General features: G+C 54.2%; 2 protein-coding genes across 10 annotated transcripts in view; one reads left to right on the top strand and one right to left on the bottom strand.

Annotated features, from left to right (window-relative positions):
• Dpysl2 (dihydropyrimidinase like 2) overlaps positions 1 to 1389 on the bottom strand; it is a 78600-nt gene extending 77211 nt beyond the window's left edge. Inside the window, exon 1 of the mRNA XM_070016707.1 lies at positions 1010 to 1389. Within this exon, the coding sequence (XP_069872808.1) occupies positions 1010 to 1363 (354 nt within the window). The 5' untranslated portion in view covers positions 1364 to 1389. The remainder of the gene's footprint in view (positions 1 to 1009) is intronic.
• Positions 1390 to 1716: 327 nt separating this feature from the next.
• Positions 1717 to 8921, top strand: Pnma2 (PNMA family member 2). 9 transcript variants are annotated; one of them, XM_070016703.1, is made up of 4 exons: positions 3455 to 3651; positions 3797 to 3923; positions 5044 to 5174; positions 5491 to 8921. In XM_070016703.1, the coding sequence occupies exon 4, from the start codon at positions 5519 to 5521 to the stop codon at positions 6617 to 6619; it is 1101 nt and encodes a 366-aa protein (XP_069872804.1). In that variant the 5' UTR covers positions 3455 to 3651; positions 3797 to 3923; positions 5044 to 5174; positions 5491 to 5518; the 3' UTR covers positions 6620 to 8921. The 9 variants fall into 9 exon arrangements, with proteins under 9 accessions (XP_069872801.1, XP_069872799.1, XP_069872806.1 ...); XM_070016700.1 differs by lacking the exons at positions 3455 to 3651; positions 3797 to 3923 and adding an exon at positions 1717 to 1826 and having other exon boundaries at positions 5047 to 5174; XM_070016698.1 differs by lacking the exons at positions 3455 to 3651; positions 3797 to 3923 and adding an exon at positions 1717 to 1826.
• The last annotated feature ends 16942 nt before the right edge of the window (positions 8922 to 25863 follow it).

The following is a 25863-nucleotide window of genomic DNA, read 5'->3' as shown; positions in this document are numbered from 1 at the left end:
CATTTTTGCACTGCCAATGATCAGTTGAGAAATTAAAGCTGTGGGGAAAACATCTCACAGGCCTAAAGGTCACCCCAATAAAGACCCAAGTGTGTGTGGAAACAGGAGGTGCTTCGTAGGCGCAGGGGCCCCATCCACCAGTGTTCAGCGGCTTCCACATCAAGGTTAATCAAACTGGCTTTCTTTGTCTCCCACCGCCACAGCGTGAGGAGCCTGGGTTTCAGATGTGAGCCGTTTCCCCCCTTTCTTTCCTTTTTTTTTTTTTTTTTTTACCCTTTGGACGGAATCCACTCAGACCCGGCTCCCCAGGGCACCCCCACAGGACAGAGGGGGGCACTTGGGGACGCCCCGGCTGAGACACTTAGTGGAACTCTGCCCCCTACCCGGGTCGTTTAGGAGCCTGGGTCTCCCCGGGGTGACTCCACAGCCCGGCCCTGGCGGAGTGAAGCAGGGTGGAGGGCGGTGAGCGCCCGGGGAGGCGCTGGCCGTGGTCCTGACCCGGGCGCTCAGGACCCGGCGCCAGGAAAGCGCCCGCCCGGGCCCGGCGAAGGAAGGAGGGAGGGAGCGGTGCGACCCCCGCGGCCCCTCCCGACCCCCGGAGGCCGCCACGCCGCCTCCAAGAAAAAAAGGGTGGGGCAGCCGGCCGCAGCTGCGAGGGAAGAAGAATGGAGCCGCCGTGCGCCCCGCACGCGCCGCGCCACGCCACGCCTGCGGTGCGGGCTCCGCGGCTCCCGCCCGCCCGCGCCCCGCGCCCCGGGGCCGCCTTTGTGGGCGCCCCGCCGCCGCCGCCCACCGCACCCCGCGCGGGGAAGGGGCGCAGGGCGGGGCGCGCGTGCAGATGCGTGGAGGGGGCGCGCGCGAGGCGGGGCGTGCGGGCCGGTGCGCCGGGGAGGGGCTCGGGGCTCCGCCGACCCGGAACGAAGGGGACCCGGGGAGGGGCGGCCCCCCGCGCCCGGCCCCGCGCTGCATCCCACCTCCCCACGCCCTCCCCACCCCGCCCCGCACCAACCTGGTCGTAGACGTTCTGCAGGGCTTCCTTGCCCGAGGCCCGCCGGATCTCCACCTTCCGGCCGGATTCAACAGATGGCTCCCCGCCGGCGCGCCGGCCCTGCCGGGAGAACGGCGTCTGCGGGTCGGGGCCCAAGTGGGCGACGTCCCGCTGCTGGGCCACCACCTGCCCCGAGCCCCGGCCCACCGACAGCGAGTCGAAGTCGATGGTCTTGTTCTCCGAGGACCCCTCCACCGGGCAGAACATGCCGCAGAATTTCTGCCGGGGCTTGGGGCTGCCCGAGCCCAGGTTCTTAAAAAAGGCCGGGACCTCCTCGTCCTCGGCCGCCTTCCCGGACGGCTTCCGCTCGGCCATGGCGCGCGGGGGGCTCGGGGAGGGTCCTCTCGTCCGTCCGTCCGTCCGTCCGCCCGCGGCGCGCACCAGCCCCTCGCCGCTCCCTGCCTGGCGCAAGGTGTGCAGAGAAGAAGGCGAGCAGGCGAGCCGGCGACCCACCCGGTCCCTCCCCCTGACCCGCGCCCGCCCGCCCTGCCCACGCCCCCCGCGCCGCCCCGCGCGAGCTCCGGCGGCGAGCGGCAAAGTTGGGTCCGGGCGCACGGCCGCTGCGGCAGCGCGAGCGAGCGGAGGACGGCGGTTCCCGGCAGCGCGGGGCGGGGCGCGGCGGGGCGGGGCGCGGCGGGCGGGGGAGGGGCGCGGCGGGCGGGCGGAGGGGAGCGAGCCGAGCGCCGCGTGCCCGGAGCCCGCGCTCCGGAAGTGAAGCGGCCGGACCCCCTGCTCACGGATGCGCGCCGCGGGTCTGCCGACCGACCTCGGGGCCAGGGTGAGTGTGGGGCCGGCGCGGGGCGCGAGGAGCCCGGGGCACCAGCCCCTGACTCTGCGCCCCGGCGCCTCTCCCGCCGCATTGCGGCCCCTGGGTGAGGTCGCCCTGTGCGAGGGGCGCCGGGTCGCTCAGCCCGGGTGTCAGCCGACGGCGGCACAGGGGATCGAGTCCCGGGCCCCGCGGACCCCCGGCGGAGGGCGGGGGAGGGCGCGGCGTGCTGCGGGGGTCCGCGGGGCCCCGGGGAGCGCCTCGGAGGGCCGTCGAGGTTAGTGCATCACCGTGTGGGGGGGGGGAGGCGCACAGCATGGCGGGGAGAGATGCGGAGGGGTGCGGCGGGGGGGAGGGCGGGGAGCCCCTCCGGACGACGGGGGTGCAGCACGGAGTGCGGATTCCAGGCCCCTACGACCGTTCGGGCGCAGACCCGCTGGGCTGCCTGCGGACTCCACGCCCCGCAGCTGCGCCACTGCGCCAAGCAAGGCCGCAAGCTGGTATCCTTCTGCACCGCACGCACACGTACACGCACACGCACACGCACGCACACTGGAAGAACCCGGCCGAAGCCCCCTCCCGAAGCCTCCAGCCCGCCCAGCCCCGCGGCGCCCCGCCCAGGCCCCCCGCCCGCATTGCGCACTGCGGTGCCGGCCTGGCGCGCGGAGGGAGCGGGCAGCCCCCGGGCGAGCGAGGCAGGAGGTAGGTCGAGGTTGGGGGCGAGGGGTGGGGAGCGGACCCCGAATTGTGTTAAGATTTAGGGTGTACGCAGGGATCGTCTGGCCAGGGCCTGGGTTAGTGGCAATCCGGACGGGCGTATAACCCTCTGCGGGGGCCCTTCCCTGCTGATTCCAGGCTCTGGGCCTGTTCCGCGTCGCGTCCTCTGCTGCTTCGGGTCGCTTTCTGGCCCGCCTGTCTTCCCACAGTGGCAGAAACCGGCAGAAATGGTGTCCATCTTCGGGCTGCTTACTGGGCATGCTCAGTAAGTCGGGGTGGGCGTGGGCTGGAGAGGCCCTCAGCCGCAGGGAGGTGGCACGGGGCGGCTGCCTGCCTAGTCCCCCGCCCCCCTCCGCTTCGGGGTGCGCACAGCAGGTAGGGAGCCCAGGAGGAGAAGGCGCCAGAGGGGACACCTGCGCTGGGAAGGGAACCTGAGTAGGGCTTTGGGGACCTAGCACCGGCTGTGTTCTCTGTGAATAAAGTGCTTCCTCGTGAATCACAGCTCCTAGACAGAGAGCCAAGTGCCTTCTTGGATGGGATATGGGTTTAGAGAGAATGGGGACCCTGTGCCCAAGGCTGATGCCGCCAGCCGTCCCAGCGCCGTCTTCAGCTTCACGGCCAGACTATCCTCTGTGTGAAAAAAGTCCTTCTATTTCTCCATATCCAAATATTTCCAAGGCGGCCCTGTAGTACATCAAGGTGCTTTCCTCTGTGACTGTGTGTGAGAGTGTGGCGTTAACAGGTAAGATTGCCTTTGGGAAAGAGCCCTGGAAAGCCAGCCTCGCTGCAGAACAGCAGCCTGTGCACCTCGCTCTTCCTGGACATTCAATCATTCAATCTAAGTACCCTAATGGAGGGGGAAGTCACCCCCATATGTTCGAAGGAGAACTAGAGAAGTGGGGGGGGGGTCGGGCAGCATTTTCCTCTTCCTCTACTTGCTTTCACAGGGGGCTGTGGCTGTCAGTGACTCCCAGAAAGATTTTGGAGCTGCACCCACAGCAGGAGCAACTGTTGTGGTGGCCACAGGGTGGCATCTGTGGCATTAGGTTCTTTCTCATGGATGGAGATGGCCAGACCAAGGAGAAGATCATTGTAGTCTCCTAACACACCCAGCACAAAGGTCACTGGGAGGGATGATCACACCAACCCATGACATTCCAGTCAACAGCATGGCGTGCATTCCACATGGGTCCCCCAGGAGGACCTAGTGTGGTTCTGTCCGTCCTAGCCATCTCAGCTTCCTGTCCTGCACACTGATGTTGCAGGATGAGGAAGTCACCTGGGGCGGACCATGCTCTACCGGGGATCTGCATCTACATCCTCCAGTCTCCCAACCACTCCAGAACCAGGAGTTCTGCCTTTTTCCTCCTCCCATGACCTCTGCTCAGTCAGGTGCCAGGGAAAAAGTACCTTTCCTTCTTTAACAAAGAAACATGCCACTTACAAAAATCTCACTAAACAGAAGAGACTGGACTCAAAACATCAAATTTAACTCATCTAGTCCCAAGGTTTTTTTTATTTTCATTATTTTTGTGTGTGTTGGTTGTAGGGCTTGAACTCAGGACCTGGGCACTGACCCTGAGCTCTTTGTTCAAAGCTAGTGCTCTACCACTTTGAGCCATGGCACCAATTCTGGTTTTCTGGTGATTAATTGGAGATAAGAGTCTCACAGACTTTCCTGCCCAGGCTGGCTTTGAAACACAATCCTCAGATCTCAGCTCCTGAATAGTTAGGATTTCAGGTGTGAGCCATCAGCACCTAGTGATTTTATTTTTCCTCTTGCCTATATTAAATCAAATATTTGAGTGATTCTCAGTTGAATCTTTGTCTTTGATTATATTTTTGTGTGAGACAGGGTCTCCCTTTGTAGGCTAGGCTTCCAATGAACTCAGTCTTCCTGCTTCAGCCTCCCAAGGGCTGGACCTGCCTCAGTTCTTGTCTTTTTAATATGTGTTGGTCCTGGGACTTGAACTCAAGGCCTGGGCACTGTCCCTGAGCTTTTTAGCTCAAGGCTAGCCACTCTATTACTTGAGCCACCAGTTCACTCCTGACTTTTTTTTGTGGTTAATTGGAGGTAAGAGTCTCAACAGACTTTCCTGCCTGAGCAGGCTTTGAGCCATGATCCTCAGACCTCAACCTCCTGAGTAGCTAAGATTATAGATGTGAGCCAGATTCCAGATGTCTTTTATTTTTGTTTTTTGCCAGTTCTGGGGCTTGAATTGTGGGCCTGGGCCCTGTTCCTGAGCTTCTTTGTGCTCAAGGCTAGTGCTCTACCACCTGAGCCACAGTGACACTCCCAGCCTTTTCTGAGTAGTTTACTGGACATAAGAGTCTCATGGACTTTCCTGCCCGGGCTGGCTTCAAACCACAATCCTCAGATCTCAGCCTCTTGAGTAGATAGGATTACAGGCATGAGCCACCAGTACCCAGGTTAGATGTACTTTTGAATAAGTCTGTTTGCAATGCTGGGTGATAGTTGAGCATGGAAATGTGTTTTCTTATTTATACACAGCAGGACTGCGTGGCGTGGCTGGAGTTTAGACCACACACACCCCCTGTGTGGAGGCGGGGGACCTCTTCCTGAGCTAGAAGCTGAACAGAAGCTCCTTGGCTCTCACAGAGCATTCTGGAACATATAAAGAGGTATTTGGCTCTGCTTTCTGATTTCTTCTTTCCCGCAACTGGAGATTAAAGACATTAGTCAAGTGTCTGATGAGCCTGTGGTATGGAAACTACGTGACAGTGGGGTTCTTGGGAGAAAACGGGTCATAGTAAGCAAACAAGTCCAGTCTGTCAGCGTGGAGTGGACAAACCAGCCCCAGAACAAGCGGACTGCCGAGCTCCGGCCCTGACACCCTGCCTTAGGGAAGGTCTAGGAGATGCTGGGGCTGGGTTCCTCTATATTTCGCGGGGCGGTGAGGGGTGGGGATTGAACCACTGACACCCGTGATCCTTGTAGCGTGCCCGGGAGCCGGGATTCGGGGGCGATGGCCGTGGCGCTGCTGGAGGGCTGGTGCAGGATCATGAACGTGGACGACCAGAAGGCGCTGATGGTGACGGGCGTGCCCGTGGACTGTGAGGAGGCGGAGGTCCAGGGCGTGCTGCAGGAGGCCTTCAAGGCACTGGGCGGGTACCGACTGCTGGGCAAGATCTTCCGCAAGCAGGAGAACGCCAACGCCGTCCTGTTGGAGCTGCTGGAGCCCACCGACGTGTCCGCCATCCCCGCCGAGGTGCAGGCCAAGGGGGGCGTCTGGAAGGTGATCTTCAAGACCCCCAACCAGGACACGGAGTTTCTGGAGAGACTGAACCTGTTTCTGGAGAAGGAGGGACAGACGGTGTCCGGCATGTTCCGGGCCCTGGGACAGGAAGGGCTGTCGCCGGCCACCGTGCCCTGCATCTCGCCCGAGCTGCTGGCGCATCTGGTGGGGCAGGCGGTGGCCCACGCCCCGCAGCCCCTGCTGCCCATGAGGTACCGCAAACTGCGCGTGTTCTCGGGCAGCCCGGCGCCCGCGCCGGAGGAGGAGCCCTTCGAGGTGTGGCTGGAGCAGGCCACGGAGATCGTCAAGGAGTGGCCGGTGGCCGAGGCGGAGAAGAAGAGGTGGTTGATGGAGAGCCTGCGCGGGCCGGCGCTGGACCTCATGCGCATCCTGCAGGCCGACAGCCCGGCCGGTGGCGTGGAGGAGTGCCTGGAGGCCTTCAAGCAGGTGTTCGGCAGCCTGGAGAGCCGCCGCACCTCGCAGGTGAGGTACCTGAAGACCTATCAGGAGGAAGGGGAGAAGGTCTCGGCCTACGTGCTCCGGCTGGAGACCCTGCTCCGGAGGGCGGTGGAGAAGCGGGCCATCTCCCGGAGCATCGTGGACCAGGTGCGCCTGGAGCAGGTGATGGCCGGCGCCAGCCTGAGCGGGGCCCTGTGGTGCCGGCTCCGGGAGCTGCAGGAGCAGGGGCCCCCGCCCAGCTTCCTGCAGCTGGTGAAGGTGATCCGGGAGGAGGAGGAGGAGGAGGCCACCTTTGAGAGTGAGAACGCGCCTCCGCCAGAGCGGGAGGAGAGGGATGGGCGCGGCCGCTGGGAGAACAAGGTGGACCACTGAGAATCCTGACCAGGCAGCAGCGGGTCAGACGGACTTGACCAGGCCTCGACCATGCGAAGGGTTGAAAGCAAGGCGTTAGAGCTAGTCTTCTTTTTTTTATTTTTAAAGACCTTGTTTCACCCCAGAGCCCAGGCCAGCCTCCAACTCCACAATCCTCCCGCCTTGGTCTCCTGAGTGCTGAGATTCTGTGTAGGCATCATCACAAAAGCCAGTACAGGCTACACGCCTGTAATCCCAGCGACTCGAGAGGCAGAATCGGGAGGATTGTGAATACCAAGAAACAAGTACAAACAGATGCCAGGGTGTGGGTCCTAGGGCGCAATGCCGACACACTCCATGCAATCCTAATAGATTGTTAATAAATAAAAGATTAAATCCCAGATAGGAAGTATGAGCCCAAAGACATACAAAACAACTGTACCTCCAGTTTCTTTTAGTTTCCCCAATTCAACTAAGTTTACCTGGACCATAGGAGAAGAATTGACTTGGGGGTTGGGCGAGGGGGAACGCCAGCATTTGGGATTAGGTTGGAAGATGACATGGCTCCACTTGTGTGTATTGAGGGGAGGGGGTCCTGTCTCAAATGGACATCTGATGAGTCCTGTTCATGGCGGGGACGTGGGAGGGGCATTGGGCCCCCAGCTGCCCCCCACCTCCAGTTAAGCAGCTTACAACAAATGAGCCGTGTCATCTGAGAGTTTCCAGCCAGTCTGGACAGAAGCCAGCTGAATACCCGGATGTAGATGAATGCATACCCCAGTAGGAGGGCACACTGATCAGCCATCTCTGCCTTTAGGGTTCTTTCTTCTCTGGAATAGGAAGTGGGTACTCCTTCCACTTTTCCACTGGACACCTAGTAGATGGTTCCAGAACCATCTGCCATGTTGGGCCCTGAAGACACACATGACCCATTCAAAGCCTGTTTTCTGGAGATCCACAAGCTCAAAGAAAAGGTGGACTTCCAAAGATGCTGCCTAGGAACAGGCATGTGTGAGTTCCAGATAGGCTGAACTCGTTCCAAAGGAAGGCTTTTCATGGCCACCAAGCATGAAGAGAAGAGGAAAGCACTTCACGGTATACTTTTGTCAGACAGGGCATTCAGAGATATCCCCTCAGTGCGACTGTATGGAGGACTCCATTTTGTGCTTCATAAAGAGAAACAACTTCAGACATCAAAGTGCAACGAAGTGGTTGGTACATCCTAGCCCAAAGCCCGGAATTCCGACCCCGCCGAATGCATGCTCTACCACCTTGGCTTTCAGATTGTGTTCCCTGAGTTTTGTGGAGACTTTTCCCACAGTCTCGTCTTCAGAATGTATTTCAAACTTTTCCATCTTCTATGTAATAAATAACTACCAAGTGGACCAGGTGTGCTGATGACACATTTCAACATGGTGACATTCACCCACGGTTTTCTTGTATTTGCAGATTGACCCATTTGGGGCACATGTAGGAGCACAGCTGGGGTCTGTGCTCATGCAAACGTGCTGTCACTGCGTGTGGACCTGCACAGCTGTACAGCATCTTGAGTGTCTAAATAGGCCCATGTATACCAGGTCAGTGCATGAGGACAGCACAAGAACATCATTTGGTTTCCTGCTAGGCAAACAGCTGATACACTTGGCAGCCAGCCTCTGGTAGATGTGTGCATAGGCACCCATACAAGTTGCTTCATTTCTTTAAATATCTGTTTCCTCATCTGAAAATAGGTTATCTTAGGATCAAATAACACAATGCCTTTTAAGCGCTTCAAGTGATGTGTGGAATTTAGAAAACCCTTCCTACCCTGAGCCTCTTGCAAATTTTGTGATGCTGATTTTCAGATTAGCGCATGCTGCCATTGTTATTCTTGGAGTTGTACAGAAACAAGCAGGTGGGACAGCTTTGCACCGCAGCCACTTCCGCTCTTCGTGAAAAGAAATGTGTTTGTCATCTTTTATATTTGTGGTAACTATTCCAGCAAGTGTGGATAGTTGTTCGAGACTTGACTTGAAATCGGTAAATTATTCTCTCCAATGGTGGATTCACTGAACTGAAGAATATCCCAAGTCTGTAAGAAAGGCCCTTGTTTTTTTTAAAGAAAAGGTATTTGTGATCATTTATCCTCTTCAAGTGTGTTTCTCAATATTACTCAACAATATTTGACTGGTATGACTCTCACCAAGATTTACATACATATTTTGCAGTGATTTTGTGTGGTTTTTGTATTTGTGGACATGGCTCCATTGCTGTCATTTATTTAAAATCTGCAAGATAAAATGTTACTGATGTGAAGTTATAAAATAAATCCATGCTAATGAGATATTTTGGGTTTGTTTTTCTGTACTATGGTGTTGCTGGAAGAAGCTTCACTAAATTAAGAGAGAGAGACAGAGAGAGAGAGATCCTTGTAGGAATCGAGCTAAAGCTTAAAGGTCTAGGCTGGAAAACTTGAGAGCCAGGAGCTAGCATGGAAGTCCTGGGTCACGTCTCCCGGGATGCAGCTTGTTCCGCCCATGGCTGACCTTCCTTTGCAGGGACAGATGGAGGCCAGCCCCTCTGAGACCACCAGCTCACTCTCAGAGAAGTAGCCGACTACATGTATGGCCCAGCCTCTATTCTGCCACGCTTGCAAGATCTTCACAAGATCCACACTTTCTCCTACAGATAGGGAGGGAGAAAGTTCCCCTGGCCTTTTGAAATTCCCCTTGCATGGTGAAAGTGCTTCTTCTCTTGTTTAAAGAGCAGTGGAGAGTGTTTCCCGCTGGGCCAGGCAGTACTGCAGACCAGCCTGCTAGAGCTGAACGTCCTGGAGGATACACAGGTCCATCCCTCAGCCCTGTGAGCAAAACCCTCCCAGAAAGCATACTTTGTGGGTCTCCTGACCCCCCGAGACTCAGCTCTTCAAGGGGTGCACACCACTGCCGGCAATGACTTTCCTCTAGGAGGCTCTGGGGCAAACGGTAACGGTAGGGCAGGCCATCAGCCTCCCACCTCTGCAGGCCCTCCGCGTCACCAACGTCCACACCTGCACTGGTCATTCCCCCCTTGATCCTGTTGGCTTCCAGCCCAGGTAAGATGGTCGGCGGTCCTCTGCCGAAGCTCATTCCAGAGGAATGCTGGGCTGGTAGAGGGAGTTTGGGATGTTGCTATCTCCTAGGCTCGCAAAGCAGCCAGGACTATCCGTTGACTGAGCGCCTGGTCCCTTCCTCCTCCACTGAACTCCAGGTGTTGTGCAGCCCTTGGAACCTCTTCATAGGACACTGCTCTGTCTCTTCCACTTTAGAAAGGAAGGAAGAAGCATTTCGTGTGTGTGTGTGTGTGTGTGTGAGTGTGTGTGTGTGTGTGTGTGTGTGTGTTGGTACCGGGACTTGAACTCAGGGCCTTGTGTTCTTGCTTTTTTTTTGCTCAAGGCTAGTGCTCTTCCACACCTCCCCTTTCAGCATTTTGCTGGTTAATTGGAAATAAACATCTCATAGACTTTTGTGCCTGGACTGGCTTTAAACCATGATCCTTATTACTCCTGAGTAGCCAGGATTACAGGCATGAGCCTCTGGTGCCTGTTTTACGAGGCTCACCATTCTGTTTCCACGTGCAAATGCACTTGTTCCTTGCTGGCATGCAGACACTGCCCAGCTAGCTCCACCTCTTACTGGGGGCGGGGGGGGGGGCGTCTTACCAAGCCTGGACAAGAACAGCACCCCGAGCAATGACAAAGCAGGCTCACGCAGAGAACCAGCACTTAGGCCAGACTGGATATTATGTAAAGCACTGAAAAGCAAAAGGAAGAGACGATGGATATCAGCTACGTCCTAGGGTAGTCAGCCAGCCTGGGAGAACACAGGAGTTTAGAAGCTGGGGGTTTGACAGAGCCTGAAATGAAACAGAGAGAGAATCCAGGACAAAAAGATACACAATCATCTGCAGAATCTGAAGGCGGTCTAATCACTGGGGCTCCAGGGCAGGGCCCAGCTGGTCTGACAGTGAGTCTGCACAGGGAAGTGTTAGGCTCTTGGAGATGCTTCCTTAGAGAAGAGCATGGTGGATTTGTGAGAAGCAGGACTTCCTACCTGACCAGGGCAGGGAGTTGCCCTGGCTCAGCCCTGCTTGGTACTTCCCCCTCCCCCCCCGCATGCCCACATGCTCCTCAGCATCTCAGATGGACAGTTTCTTAAGATGACCCTCAAGACATGTTGGCCAAGATCAATTTTCTCATAAGGAAAATGGTGTAGGATTTCAGTCCCGCTTTCGGCATGCCAGCTAGACCCGCCCACTTGTTATCTGGGCTGCTTTAAGCAGCAGCTGAGGCAGTTCCATATCTGCCCCACCCCCACCCCTCCTTAAAGGAAAGGTTCCCAGAGGGCAGGTGTGTCCATGATGCTGAGGATCGCAGGTCCTGAGACAGGGCGCCAGGGTTTTTCTCTTGTTTCCTTTTGGGTACAGATGTCCGTGTTCCAGCATGACTTGTTGACACTATCATTTCTCCACTGATTTGCATCTTTCTCAAAAACTAACTATGGTTGACTACACATCTGGGTGTGTGTGCATGCATGTTTGTGTGCCTGCACGCATGTGTGTGCGTGCACGATGTTTGTGCATGCACACGTGTTTGTGCGTGCACACACGCATGTTCCCTATTCTGTCTCGTGGATCTTTTCGCCTACAATACCACGAATGGCCACCATAATAAAATAAACCATGATCACGGTTCTTCTGTTTAAAAGTTGTTTTCTAAAGTCCCATATGACTCTCAGACCCACTGTTCAGCGTCTACCAAGACCGGAGGACTCGCTGCGATTTACCTCTCACCATCCCAGAGCCCGGGACAGCGTGAAGCAGTGGAGGCAGGGTTGGCTTCTCAGGCCAGTCTCCACTCCTGCTTGCAGACTCAGCACCCCTCTTCATTGGCAGAAAGCTCATCCCTGCTCAAATGGGGTCTGGAGGTGGGCGTTTGGGGAAGCCATGAGGTCATAAAGGTGGATCTCCCTTGCATGAATTAGTGCCAATAATAATAATAATAATAATAATAATAATAATAATAATATAAAAGCACAGAGAGCTCCCTGGGCCCGACTGCCATCTGAGACACAGCCACAACCATCAGCTACGAGCCAGAAAGCCTGTCCTTGTGGACAGTCTGTTGGCCCTGGGCTGCAAAGTCACTTGGACTTTGGAGCCTCTAGATGTCAAGAAAGAAATGTCTGTTGTCTATAATCCAGCTATTTTACTAAGAGCCACCTTCTCCCTCTGTCTGCACCAGCGCTTGCCTCGTGCTGATTCAGCCCTGGTGTCACTGTGTGTCCTCAGCCCAGCATGGCTCACGGCAGAAATCCACCCACCTGCTGCCCACCGCGGAGCAAGAAAGGGGCAGGGCGACCCCCACCCCCAGGGGAAAAACTCGCCCCATGTCCCGGCTGGTAAAGAACAGGAAAAGGAAGCCGGCCGCATCCAGGGCACGCACTGTTGCTCAGAATGTGCGAACATGGCTCTTTTCCAAAATTAGAGCGAGCGTCTGGAAATAGCGCCTGCTGGGTGCTGCTGCCAGCGTTCGCATTCTTCCTCTGGGTGTATTTTAACCCTTTGGCGGGCACCATGTAGCCTGGAGGAGACAAGCCTGGAGCTCTGCCCCCGAGCGGGCGACGCGGGTGGGCTTGGCTGTGTGACTCTCCTCTCCTTGTCTAACTGTCCATGCTGGCGGTTACATTAGGTTACACCCAAGAAGGGGAAGGTGGGGGTCTGGCCCACCCAACAAGATATTACTGCAAAGGAAAGCCGTTGCCACGGTAACCCGCTGTCAGACGCCCGTCTGCACCCGAGGGGGCAGGAATGGATCCCAGGATTGGCTAGCACTGCCTTGCTTTTGTCTTCAGTTTGTGACATGAACAATGAATGACAGGAGATGGGGGCAGGGAGAACAGCCAGCGCTCATCTATCACAACCCTCCCCCCTCACTCTCCCCTCCCCCTCACCCCCCCCCCGCCCCCGAGAGAGCCCCCTCCAGCTAGGGCTCTCCTAACCAGGCCTCGCACCTGCAGGGGCCCATGGGAAGTCACGGCACCTACACCAGGACATGCTCCCGTACACATCGTACACATCGACTGTAGCTCGGAGTGCTAACGACCTTGGGGGGGAAGAGGACCAATACACACGGGAAGGAGAGAAATGCACAAGCCAGCGTGCGGCATGGACAGGCGCTCAGGCTGGGAAGAAGCCCTGGTGTGGGGGCAGGGCCCACGTGGCAGCAAGGCCGCCTAGCAAGTACAAGGCCCTGAGTTCAAGTTCCAGGACAGCGTAATAATGTCAGAGTCGACATTTGCTCACACATCAACCAAGTGCTAAACAGTGTTTTTAACACCATCTGCCCTCAAACACAAAAATCTGCCCCAATGAAGGCACGGGTTCCAGATGTTGCAATTCAAATACAGTCGAAGCCAAGTGCTGGTAGCTCATGCCTATAATCCCAGCTACTCAGGAGGCCAAGGTATGTATGTTGTATCACAATTTAAAGACAACCTGGGCAGAAAAGTCTACTAGATCCCATCACTAAAATAACCAGTAAGCCGGGCACCATGACTCACACCTGTAATCCTAGCTACTCAGAAGGCTGAGATCGGAGGATCACAGTTCTCAGCCAGCCTGGGCAGGGAAGTCTTATGAGACTCTTATCTCCAATGAACCACCAGAAAACCAGACGTGAAACTGTGGTTCCAAATGGTGGAGAGCTAGCCTTGAGCAAAAGAGCTCAGGGATAATACCCAGGCCCTGATTTCAAGACCAGAGGAAAAACAACAACAACCAACCAAAAGCTAGGCTAGAGGTATGGTTCAGGTGGCAGAGCAGCAGGCACAGCAAACTTACAAGGCCTTAAGTTCAAACCCCAGTACTGCTAAAACCAAACCAAACCTGGAAAGGGTAGCTAGAGAGGCAGGCCTGTACGGAAGAGAGTTATGAGTCACTCCAGCTCATCTCTCCCCACCCCTCCTCTGGGCTTCTCCGATGCCTCTGTGCCCCAACCTCAAACTTCCCCAGAAAGCCTAGCTTGGCCCCTCTGGTGGGCAAATGTAGGCCAGCTCACCCTTCAGGACCAAGGCCTAGGCCTGGTGGGAGCATTCTCATTCAGTTTCTTCGGGAATGTGATTTCTTTTTTATTTTTTCCGCAGTGCTGGAATGTGGGGCCTTGTACCTGCTAAGCATGGCCTCTGCCGCCGAGCGAGCTCCAGTCCCAGCCCTTGTTCGAGACTTTACCCAGGTTTCCTTGTGCCACCCTGATGGATGAAGCCATCGCCGTGTGACTGAACACAGCCTCCCGTCTCCCGTCCTTCCAGGGAGCCCAGGCAGTGCGGCTGCATCGCACAATGCTTTTTGGTGCCTAGTTCCCATCCAGAGACCATCTAAGGCTCCTGAGTCACTTTGTTAGCATAAGCTCAGGTAGGGTCATACCTGTCATCCTAGCTACTCAGGAAGCTGAGATCTGAGGATTGAGGTTCAAAGCCAGCCCGCGCAGGAAAGCCCATGAGACTCTTATCTCCAATAAACCACTAGAAAACCGGAAGTGGCTCTGTGGCTCTAGTGGTAGAGCGCTCACCTTGAGCTGAAGAGCTGAGGGACAGATAGCACCAGGCCCGGAGTTCAAACCGACCAAAAAAAAAGGGGGGGGGAGTACTCAGCATGAGCCAAGAGATGTGCCTGTCACTCAGGAAAATCCAAGGCACTTGGGGCTTCGAGGCAGCATCTAAGACAGTGTGTATTTTCGTTGTAGCCAGGGGCTCATAAAGCCACGCATCGAAGCCGTGGGGGGGTGTGGGAGGTGGATGACAGAGCCCAGCTCCCAAGCATGCCCCTGGGAAGAGCATCCCTTCACCACACCCCGGCAGTGCTGTTTGCCCCTCCACATCTCTTGCTCCATGCAGCCTCCCTTCCCACCCCGGCCTTGCCTGGCTTGGGGCCTTGAATTCGTGCTGGGCAGGACCAAAGGGAAGGAGAATATTGAAAATGTAGAGAGAATTAAAGAAGCATAAGTGATCAATTGTGTTTGCCAGATGGGACTTTTACACACACACACACACACACACACACACACACACAGCTTATTAATTAAACATGAGAGGATTTTTTAACATATTAAAAGCTGGATAGATCTAATTTTTCATTTCAGCTGTTGTTTTGTTGTTGTTGTTGTTGTTGTTTTTGTATGTACAAGGGAATGCTTATATACTGTGCTAGAGAAGGCAAAGAGAAGGTTCTGGACTTCTCAGAAGCAACCCATCCATTGTTTATCCAAGGCTACCAAGAGCCTGGAGTGTGGCATCCTGCTTCTGAGGCGTTCCCATGGAAACCACGCATGTTCCGCGCATGCAGAAGGCAGCCAGCGGGGCTCCTGGGACAACGCAGATGAGGGGCACGCAGAGCATCTGCCTTCACGCCGGAAAATCCACCTCCCTCTCCTCACGCCCTGTCCCCACTGCCCACCCCCTCCCCAGGATGTAGAATACAGACCTCCTGTGGCCCGGGTGACTTGTCTGATAGGTCTCCACCCACAAAGGCTGGAACGTTAAGCATCTGTCATGTCAGAGAAGGAAATGCGATGGAGCCAGGGCCGAGGAGGGGGTTTCCTCAGGACCACGCCTTCGGGACATCCTACAGCGTGGACAGTGACGATGGCACAACGGGGTGGGACACATGCGTGGCTGACCTGGCCGCCCACCCCCGCATTCCCATCCATCCCCCACGCAGGAACTATTGCAGTGGCCAATGCCATCTCTCCGTCCTGGGGCACTGCCTGTGTCCTCTGACAACCTGCTGCTGGAGGGTCTTGCAGCTTGGAAGATGGTATTGGGTCCTGGGTTCCTAAGGTCACCTGCCCGCCTTCCAGGGACCCCGCCTTCCCGGACCCCGGGGTCTCTTCTTGCCCTTACATCTGTTTCTCCCTGCCGGGCAGCTGCCTACCCTGATCCCATGTGGCCTCAGGACTTGTAAGTCTAACACGTACTGAAGTGTCCCCATGCCCACCCCGGTTCAGGGAGGAAGGTCAGGGTCCCCCGGTGTGGGGGAACTGGGACAGAGATGTGAGAAGGAGAGGCCCCCTCTTGCAGGAAGGAAAACACACTAGGCTGCGGGATCCAACCTCTGTCCTTCCACTATTCCATATGAGGGGAAGAAACGGAGAAAGCTCATTTCTAAACAAAGAGAGGAGGAAAGGCTGTTGCACAGCGTCCCCAGTGCTGTTTGCGGGGGGCCTCAGGGCTTTTCTAGGGTGACTCGGTTGCACTTCTGCTCCCAGCGCCCATCCGCTCTGCCTGTGTCTGGATTGACACTTGGCCAGAGAGAAATGAAGACAGCCGAGGAGACAGATGACACCTTTGCCTTGTGGACAAAGACTCAGAGCCACCAGCCACGTCCATCACAGGGCCCCAGGAATCACCCCGCTTTGATCTGAAGGGAGGCCGAAGTTGTGAACTGTACCCAGGATTTGCTTTACCCCAGTGAGGCAAGACACACACACACACACACACACACACACACACACACACACGTGTGACAGCAGGTGAGGCGTGGCAGCCACTGCGTGACGTTGCTAGGAAACAGGAAATTATATTCCCAGCAAGCACATCCTGCCTGCTTCCTGGTTTTCCCCAAGTCGCCCGGGCCAAACACACAATGGCTTTTTAAAGGCAAACCTTCAGCTCTGAAGTCACATTCACCCCTTACACCACGTAGCTGTCCAGTGAGCAACATCCCAGACGCCTGAGCCGGTCCCGGGAGCGCCTGGTGCCCGTGGGCCTGGCAGATGTCGCCTTTCCATCACGAAGCGGGTGGGGCAGCGCCCCCTGCTGACCAGTTTCCAGAAGAGCAGGCAGAAACCATAGAAGCCACCCACAAAGAGCCATGAGCAGGGACCCCCGCCACCTCCAGCTCGGCCAAGACAGCTGAGCTGTTAAACAGGAAGCCAAGGCAGCCCAGAGCCTGTGTGTCTCCTAACTGAAAACGCCTTGGCTGGCGTCCTCAGAAGCACCAAGTGCCAGCCTCCGAGGGGGAAGGGGCTCTGCCTTCGCATCCTCTGAGGTCTGAGCAACGGAACAAGCTGCAGCCAAGAATCGCGGACCGGAAGCACGGCTGTTACCCCGACTCTGTGATTCACAGAGGGCGGGAGGGGAAGAAGGGGGGGTTGTCAGGTCCTCTCACCCCCCCACCATCAAGAAAGAGGCAACAGGATTCTCGACCATTTGTAACCGTCAAACACTGCATGGACCTACCCCAGGTCTAGCACTGGGCAACAGTGCAGCAGGATGGGCTCTGTGGTACACCCCTGTAAGCCCAGCTAAGCAGGAGGCAAAGGTAGGAGGAGGGCAGCTTAAGTCAAGCCCCAGGCAAAGTTAGCTCACAGTCTTATATGAAGAAAAGGAACCTGAAGCCAAAAGGCTGGGGGCGTGGCTCAGCTGGTCTCCGGCCTGCCCTGGGCAGCTCAGTTCAATCCCTAATGCAGATAGATAAATAAATAAGCCCCAGATTCTGCTCTTTGGCCAGGTCAGAGCATACAACCTGTGCCAGGTGGGAGGAGACTCAAGAGATGGCCTCATAGGGGAGCAAGAAGTTCCCCCACACCCCAACCAGCAACTGCCCACGGCTGCCCGGACCAAGACAAACAAGAGGCACCCCCCCCTCAGATATTCAGCCAGCCTGGGTGCTCCTAGTAAGAGCCCTGTTGAGTACAGAAGTAGCTCAGAGCTGGGTTTTAAGGCAGAAGAAGGGTGTGTGTGTGTGTGTGTGTGTGTGTGTGTGTGTGTGTGTGTGTGTGTGTGTGTGTGTGTGTGTGTGTGTGTGTGTGTGTGTGTGTGTGTGTGTGTGTGTGTGTGTGTGTGCGCGCGTGTGTGTGTGTGTATAAAAAGTCAAAGGCAGAGAGAGCAGCAGGCAGGAGACAAGAGATGTGGTCAGTGTACACTCTGGCTGGCTGGTAAGCAGTGGGCAGCGGGAAGGAGCGCAGCGGGCAGCACCAGGTGGGAGAGACCAGTGTAGAACACGTGACACTCATCCATCCGTCATTATTGAGTAGGGGCTTGAGGGTATCACAGCTATACTTTAGGGAGTCTCTCCTGTAGCCTTGGTGAGATGGGGCAGAAAAGTCCAGAAGCAAGAGCTAGTCAAATGTTTGGCACTGTCACAGGAGATGGTAGCTGTGCCAGAGGAAATGAGGGTCACACAGGAGGGAAGCAGGGAGACAGGGCAGGAAAGGGAGCAGGAAGAAGGAGGAACAAGCCCATCTCGGGCCTCCTGGGCAGTGGGAAGTAGGACTTCCTGCTTGTTTGCCCTCTGAGTTCTGACAGGTACGCATGGGTAGGTTAGTCACAGATGGAGGTCAGGCTCAGGGCTGCGGCGACACGCGCTCATTATGTGAGGCTCCAATGGTGAGGTCAGCTCCAGGACATGCCATCTATTGCCACCCCAGAGCCACCAGCAAACAGGGAAGACAAATGACAAGCCAAAGTCCTGTGACGTGCTAGAATCGACAAGCACCGCCTCTTCCCCTGGACCACACCAGGGTCCAGTCAATGCCAAGACCTCACGCTCCTCTATGGTGACAAGCTGGGCACGCTGGCTAATTAATAAAAGAGGCCAACCCCAGCCATCTGGAGCCGAGGTTCCTAGACCTGGTAGGGCCGCAGCCAGCTTTGGGGCAGAGGCCCAGGGAGGCGCCCAGGAGCAGCACGCGTCCCGCGGAAAGCACACGGGTTGCTTCTGGCACTCCTTTCTCTTGATTCTCTTTTCCTCTGTTCACAACGTGTGTGTGTGTGTGTGTGTCTACGCATGTGTGATGAGGAGGCTTGAACTCTGGGCTCTGAGCTCTTGCTTCATTTTTTCCACTCAAAGCTGGCACTCTACCACTTAAAATCACACGCCTCCATTTCCAGTTTTTTGCTGGCTCAGCAGAGATAAGTCTCTCTCTCTCTCTCTCTCTCTCTCTCTCTCTCTCTCTCTCTCTCTCATGTATCTTCACTGGCTGGCCTGGAATGACAATCCTCAAATCTCAGCCACCTAAATAGCTTAGGATCACAGGCATGAGCTGGCCTCTTATCCAAACTATGTCGAGACCGGTGTTCTATTCACAGGCCCAGCTACAGAACTGCCACGTGTCAGGCCCAGGCTCCCACCCAACCCACAAGAAAGAATGATCCTGGTGGAGGGCTGAGACGGGAGTTCGTTACAGCCATGGGCACACGGAGGGAAAAGGCGTTTTTAGCTCATCTTTGGCCAGACTCGAGTTCCATGTTTAGACGCAGAAAGGACCAGGGGCAGATGTGAAATGATTCCACAGTTCTGTTAAGGCCGGTTGATATTTTCAGGGTTACCTTGCAGTTATCATTTGAGGGGTGCAATCTGGTCAGACTAAGCAGATGCCTGCCTGCCGGGTGGTCAGCTTCCTCTTCTCATCCCTCAAGGTAACAATGTCATCCATCAGTCCTGTCCTTCCACGGTGGCTGGCAGGAAAGTGGCTCAGAGCTGAGACAGATTGGAAATGGAGGCAGAGACGTCAGACTTTCCTCCTGCTGTCACTTCATTTGTGGGCCCAGGAAAGGAGCCAGCGCTCTGCAGCAAAAGCAGGATTCAGGACATCTGAAGTCAAACAGCTGGGTTCTTGGCTAAGTACGGAGCACCACTCACAACCCCCAAAAGGTAGACACACCCCAAATGTCCACTCAGAGATCAGCTAAGCAAACATCCACAGGTGGAGCAGCCCGAAAAAGAAAGGACTTTGTTTTTTAGATAGGGTCACACTACATAACCCAGGCTAGCCTAAAAAGTGTGATCCTCCTCCCTCAGCCTCTTGCATATTGTGATTACAGACAGAAGCCACCATGCCTGGCCAAAAAGGAAGAAAATTCTGACAACCATGCTACAACATGGATGCACCTTTATGATTCTATTTATTCTATTCTAACCGTGGGGTTAGGAGAGCTGGGGGATGAACAGTATTGGTCTAGAGTTTATTTATGAATGACGCGAAGCATTACGGAGACAGCAGTGATGATTGCACAACCATGTGAATACATGTAAGGCCACTCAACTGTGCACTTAAGAAATAATGTGGTAGCTAGGATCATAGGCATGAGCCGCCAGTGCCTGGCTCCATGAAACTGTTATCTCCAATTAACCACCAGAAACCTAGAAGTGTTGCTGTAGCTCAAAGTGGTAGAGCACCAGCCTCCAGTGAAAGCTCAAGAACAGCACCCAGGCTCTGAGTTCAAGCCGCACCACAGACAAAAGATAAATAAATAAAAATAAAAAATAGGCCTGGGAAGGTGGCTCATTGGTAGAGCGCTTGCCTTGCATGCATGAGGCCCTGGGTTCGATTCCTCAGCACCACATAAGCAGAAAAAGCTGGAAGTGGCGCTGTGGCTCAAGTGTCTGTAGAGCACTAGCCTTGAGCTAGAGCTGAGGGACAGCGCCTAGGCCGAGTTCAGGCCCCATGACCAACCAAGAAAATAAAAAATAAAAAATAACGTGGTGGCCAGACACTGGTGGCTCATGCCTGTAATCCTAGCTACTCAGGAGGCTGACATCTGAGGATCTCGGTTCAAAGCCAGCTCAGGCAGGAAAGTCTGTGAAACTCTTATCTTCAATTAACCACCAGAAAACCGGAAGTGGTGCTGTGACTCAAGTGGTAGAGCACTAGCCTTGAGCTGAAGAGCTGAGGGACAGCGCTCAGGCCCAGAGTTCAAGCCCCATGTCTGACAAAAAATAAACTGGTGATGTGTGGTAACGCACATGTGTAGTCCTAGCATTTAGGAGACTTGATAAGAGGATTCAGAGTTCAAGCCCAGCCTGAGCTACATAGCAAGACTCTGATTCAAAAACAAAAGGTTAAAATATAAGTGGTAAATTTTTTGTTATGTGTATTTTACAATTTAAATTTTAAAAAAGAACAGCCCTCTCTTCCATCTGTCCTTGAGTCTCTTCAGCTTTAATTAGAAGGGCTGGACCTGGTGCTTCTGGAGTTGTAGTCTGATGTTTCTATGACAACCACATAGGCAGACAAGATCCATCATCAAATCAATGGAGTTCACCCTCGCGCTCGGCCCCCCCCGCCCCCCACTCCACTCCAAACCTCAGCAGCACGCTGGTGCTCCTGTATCTACACTGGCGCCAGCGCCACGCTTCCTGCAATCTCCCGTACCTTCCTCTCCCACTCCTTTCTCCCCCCACTTCATATTCTTCAGTGTCTGGGGCTCAGAGGGACACACCCCAAATTAATTTTTCATTAACTGCACTTGAAGTGTATATACCGCTATGCCAGAAATAGGAGAGGTATTTAATAAAAGTACGTGAAATTACCAGGCAGGTGACATATGAGTGAATGAAATTTGCTGAAAGAGCAAATCCCGAATTGGACATCACTCCCAGACAGCTGGGACCATCCCTGGGTGCCAGGCTGGCTCCTCAGGGCAGGCGGGCAGCCAGTCAGGGAGGGGCTGGCTCTGTCCAGGCCTGGTGCAACAGATACTGCCCTGCCTAGTTCTGTCATCCTGGCCTCTGGTCTGTCCCTGGGAGGACAGCAGCTGCCACCCTGCATGAGTAACCAGACAGACAGTACCCGGCAGGCAGCGCAGGGGCTGCTCAGAGAAGGAATTCCTTCCTGGGAGACTCGTGAGGCCCACACACTGCATGCCAGCCCTGCCAGGCTGTAGTGATGCCCTACACTGGCATTTCTGCTCCATGGATTGTGCCCAGTGGCTTATCAACAGCATCACACTCAACTGTTGTTGCGTGTGTGCGTGCGCGCGCACGCGCGCGCGCGCGCGCGCGCGTGTGTGTGTGTGTGTGTGTGTGTGTGTGTCCATCCTTGGGCTAGAACTCAAGACCTGGCCTGGGTGCTGCCCTGGAGCTTGAGCCACAGTTCCACTTTTGGCTTTTTGTTGCTTTGTTAATTAGAGAAAAAAGCATCTCATGGACTTTCCTGCCCGGGCTGTTTTTGAACCTGCATCCTTAAGCTCAGCCTCCTGAGTAGCTAGGATTATAGGTATGCACCACTGGCATGTATTTAAATTTTTTTAATCACATAATTTTTAAAGTCACATCATCCCGCCCAAAGAGACAACCACCATGGAGACATGTTAAAATGCTTCCCCCTTATAGCTTGCCTAGAAAATTAAGTGTGTTCATTCTCTTAAGGAAGGGGCAGCAGAGGCCCGGGGGCACAGCTCCACATTTATGTAGATGCAAAGCTTGGAGTGTGCACCTGTCACCGGAACAGGAAGCAAGGTGGGCCCCGGATGGGCTGACCCTGGCTTGTGAGAAGACTGCTGTCATCCTACCCAGAAGACACCTGGCTAAATCACCGCTCCACATTCAGCCCAAAGAGAAGCATCACCCTCTCCAGCCAGCCCATGGTCAGACCCTCACCGTATCCCTAGGCAACTCTGGGGTCACCGAGTCTCTCCAGGAAGGGCTGGTCACACCTGCCCAGACTTCCTCCTTCCCTGGATTTTGGGAATGCTGTCCTTCCAGCCAGGTTGCTTCCTGGCTCATCTCTGGAACTTCTTCCACGCCCCCAGAAAGGGCAGTGCCACCCACAGCTGACTGCCTCCACGTGAGATGGGCTATTTATGACAGCACCTACCCTGAGGAAAAGTTAGACTAGTCCCTGTCCATGCTCCCAATTTCCATGTGGAAAAACTGAATCACGAGAATGGCTTTCTAGAGCATGCCCCTCCCTTGGGTGAGTCAGCCAGGTCAAGCTCCTAGCAGGCCTCTGGCCTCGGCCCCTGCTGTGCGGGCCCTGGGCAGCAGGACCCTATGATGAGGCCATTCAAGCTGGAATCCCGAATGCAGTCCAGACTTGCAAACTCTGAGAGAGCTGTCACTACGCAAGTGCAGGTCCCATCAGCTGCAAGAGTGGTGATCAAGAATCCGCAGCAAAGCACCAGCACGCAGAACTCTTCCCGCTCACTGCAGGTGCAGTGAGGTGCCAGGCACTTCCCTGGGGACCTGGGGTCTGAAAGGCAGGCTCTGGCAGGGATTTTGTGAGCTGAGTTGTATTGAATGCAGTAGCTTCTGGCAGCTGGCTGGGCAGAGGAGGTGACCTTCCCCGTCATCCATGTTGACATGCCTTTTTCCAATGTACCATCTGATTTTTTTTTCTCACACCAGGTTCACTTTTTCAGTAGTCAAATTTAAGTCATTAAAAATTTCCCTTGGGATTTTTGAAGTTCAATAGTACCCCCAAACAGGGACTTGCATCCACCCATTTTAGTAGCAAAGATTACCAAAGTAAAACCTAACTTGGAAAACTATTAATGATTCAAGATGGTGCTCAGTTACATGAAGATTTTTCCCATAAAAATACAACACGTGCCGGGCGCCAGTGGCTCACGCCTGCAATCCTAGCTACTCAGGAGGTTGAGATCTGAGGATCACGGTTCAAAGCCAGCCCGGGCAGGAAAGTCTGTGAGACTCTGATCTCCAATAAACGACCAGAAAACCAGAAGTGATGCTGTAGCTCAAGTGGTAGAGTGCTAGCCTTGAGCTGAAGAGCTGAGGGACAGCGCTCAGGCCCAGAGTTCAAGGCCCATGACCAAGACCGACCAAAAACAAAACAAAACAAAAATACAACACGTTCACTAAAGGATACAGTGTCGGTTAGCTACAGGAGAGTACCTTCTGGAAGGGACTTCATTTCCCCCTCATCCCCAACCCAAACAGAACTCAGCTCTTCCACACAAACACACATCACACACCGGACTCAGAGCCGGCCCACCTACTCAACATTACCTTCTCTCCTGAAAAACTCAGGGACCCCAGCTTCAAATGGATGTGAGGACTAAGGATGCAGGAAGATCTCACAATTCGCTGCCTGTACTTACCATCCCCATAATGTGTGTCTCCTCTGCCTTTCTCCTCTTCAGCGATCTGTTCATCAGTCTGGATGGCTAACACAGGTCGGTTTCCAAATCACCCTGCCATCCCTCCTAACATCCCTTCCCCTTGAAGAGAAGGATCCTTGGGCAGGAGCATACTATTCAGATAACAGAAATATATATGGGTCCTTTTCTAATCTGTTCCTAATGCTGAACCTAGTGATGCCAAATGAGTCAAGAATCTATACGCCAAGATTGGGGCTGGGAAGGTGGCTCAGTGGTAGAGTGCTTGCCTGGCATGCCTGAGGCCCTGGGTTCGATCCGTCAGCTCCGCATAAGCAGTAAGTAAAAAGCCGGAAGTGGTGCTGTGGCTCAAGTGGTAGAGCGCTAGCCTTGAGCTGAAGAGCTGAGGGACAGCGCCCAGGCCCAGAGTTCAGGCCCCATGACTGGACCCAAAAAAATAAATAAAATAAAATAAAATTTAGAAGTGGTGCTGTGGCTCAAGGGGTAGAGCACTTGCCTTGAGCTGAAGAGCTGAGGGATAGTGCCCAAGCCCAGAGTTCAAGCCCCATGACCGACAAAAAAAAAGGATTCAAAAATCTATACGCCAAGACTAAGGGCTATAGAGCAAGGCAGGCCAGGCTGGCACTGCTTAATAGTTTCCCAGCTCTACTGTCAAAAGCTAAGGATGAGCGTTTTCAAAAAAGTGCATTATTCCAGTAATACATTGTTTGGGTGGCGATTTTCTTCAGAACTGTTCCAGGAAAACTAAGAAACTCCAGATGCTTTATCTTGTGAAAGCTGGGGTCTCTTTTGCCTTCAACAGGATCCAACCCTGTGATTGCTGAGGTGTGATGTGAGGTGGGTATTAGTTAACATGCAGAGAGCTGACTCTTTTAACTGGAATATCACTGTATTGTTCTTAATAGCCTTTTCCTTTTCTTTTTTTGTCAGTTGTGGGGCTTGAACTCTGGCCTGGGCATTGTCCCTCAGCTGTTCAGCTCAAGGCTAGCACACTACTTGAGCCATAGCGACACTTCTGCTTTTCTGGTGGTCTATTGGAGATAAGTCTCACAGACTTTCCTGTCCAGGCTGGCTTTGAACCACGATCCTCAGATCTCAGCTCCTGAGTAGCTAGGATTACAGGTATGACACACCAGCACCCAGCTTCCTTTTCTTTTTGCCAGTCCTGGGGCTTGCACAAAGGTTTTCGGACTTTTCATCCCCAGTTGGTACTCTACTACTTGAACCACACCTCCAGTTCTGGCTTTTTGCCAGTTAATTGGAGATGTTATACATGTCCGTCTGCCTGGCTCCAAATTGTGATTATGATAATCATCTCACCTGATGAGTAGCTGGGATTACATGAATGAGCCACCGGTGTCTGGCTAACAGCCTCTTTGATGTTCGCTCAGCAAAAAGCAAGTCCTCAAATGGCCTGGTTTCTCTCAGAAGGCTGTGGGGTTGACTTGTTGCAATACTGACAAAGGATCAGACCCCTTCATCTTTTCTTTGTAGGCTGAATTTTAGTCTCTGTACTGCCAGTCCAGCCATGTCACTCCCAATCCCTCCCAGACTGCAAGCCATGTCACTGGGTTATGATGAGCCAGTCCCCACAGTCACGTAGTAATTGGGGGGAGGGGAGATGCAAACGCTCTACCTCAGCAACACCTACTCCACAGACCCACGTGTTTCTCGTCATGTCTGAATATAAAAATGGTGAACGACTATTTGTAAACAAGCACCTAGCTGGGACAGGAAGAGAAGGTTCTGGGCTTAACTAGAATTATTGACTAGAATTATAAACTGTCTGCTGCAAGTCACTTCAAGAGATTGCAAGTTCCCACAAGCTCCAATCTGTTAACGTTTTTTATTTTTTCTCTCAAAGGAAAAATCTGTTCTCTATGCAACTTGACTAAGAATTCAATCATTCCTGATTCCTAGATTATCTCAAAATGTATCTTGCTACTCCACTTTAGCTAAATCCAGTAACATTGACTTGATACTGTTTTTGTTGTTGGTTTGATGCTGAAAATAAAACCCAATGATTTTTTTTTTTTTTGGCAGTAGGGAGGGGGGTATGTGTGGTGTTGGTTGCAGGGCTTAAACTCTGGGCCTGGGCGCTGTCCCTCGGCTCTTCAGCTCAAGGCTAGCACTCTACCACTTGAGCCACAGTGTCACTTCCAGTTTTCTGGTAGTTAATTGGACACAAGAGTCTCCACAGAAGCCAGGCACTGGTGGCTCACATCTGTAATCCTAGTAAGTGGTGCTGTGGCTCAAATGGTAGAGCGTTCACCTTGAGCTGAGGGACAGTGCCCAGGCCCAGAGTTCAAGCCCCATAACCGGCCAAAAAAAAAAAAAAAAAGTGTCTTACATACTTTCCTGTCTGGGCTGGCTTTGGACCACAATCCTCAG

Source organism: Dipodomys merriami, unplaced genomic scaffold (assembly GCF_024711535.1).
Source record: "Dipodomys merriami isolate MVZ:Mamm:240054 unplaced genomic scaffold, mDipMer1.0.p SCAF_12, whole genome shotgun sequence".
NCBI lineage: Eukaryota > Metazoa > Chordata > Mammalia > Rodentia > Heteromyidae > Dipodomys > Dipodomys merriami.
Note: the sequence above shows the minus strand (reverse complement) of the source record. Positions and strands in the feature narration are given on the sequence as shown.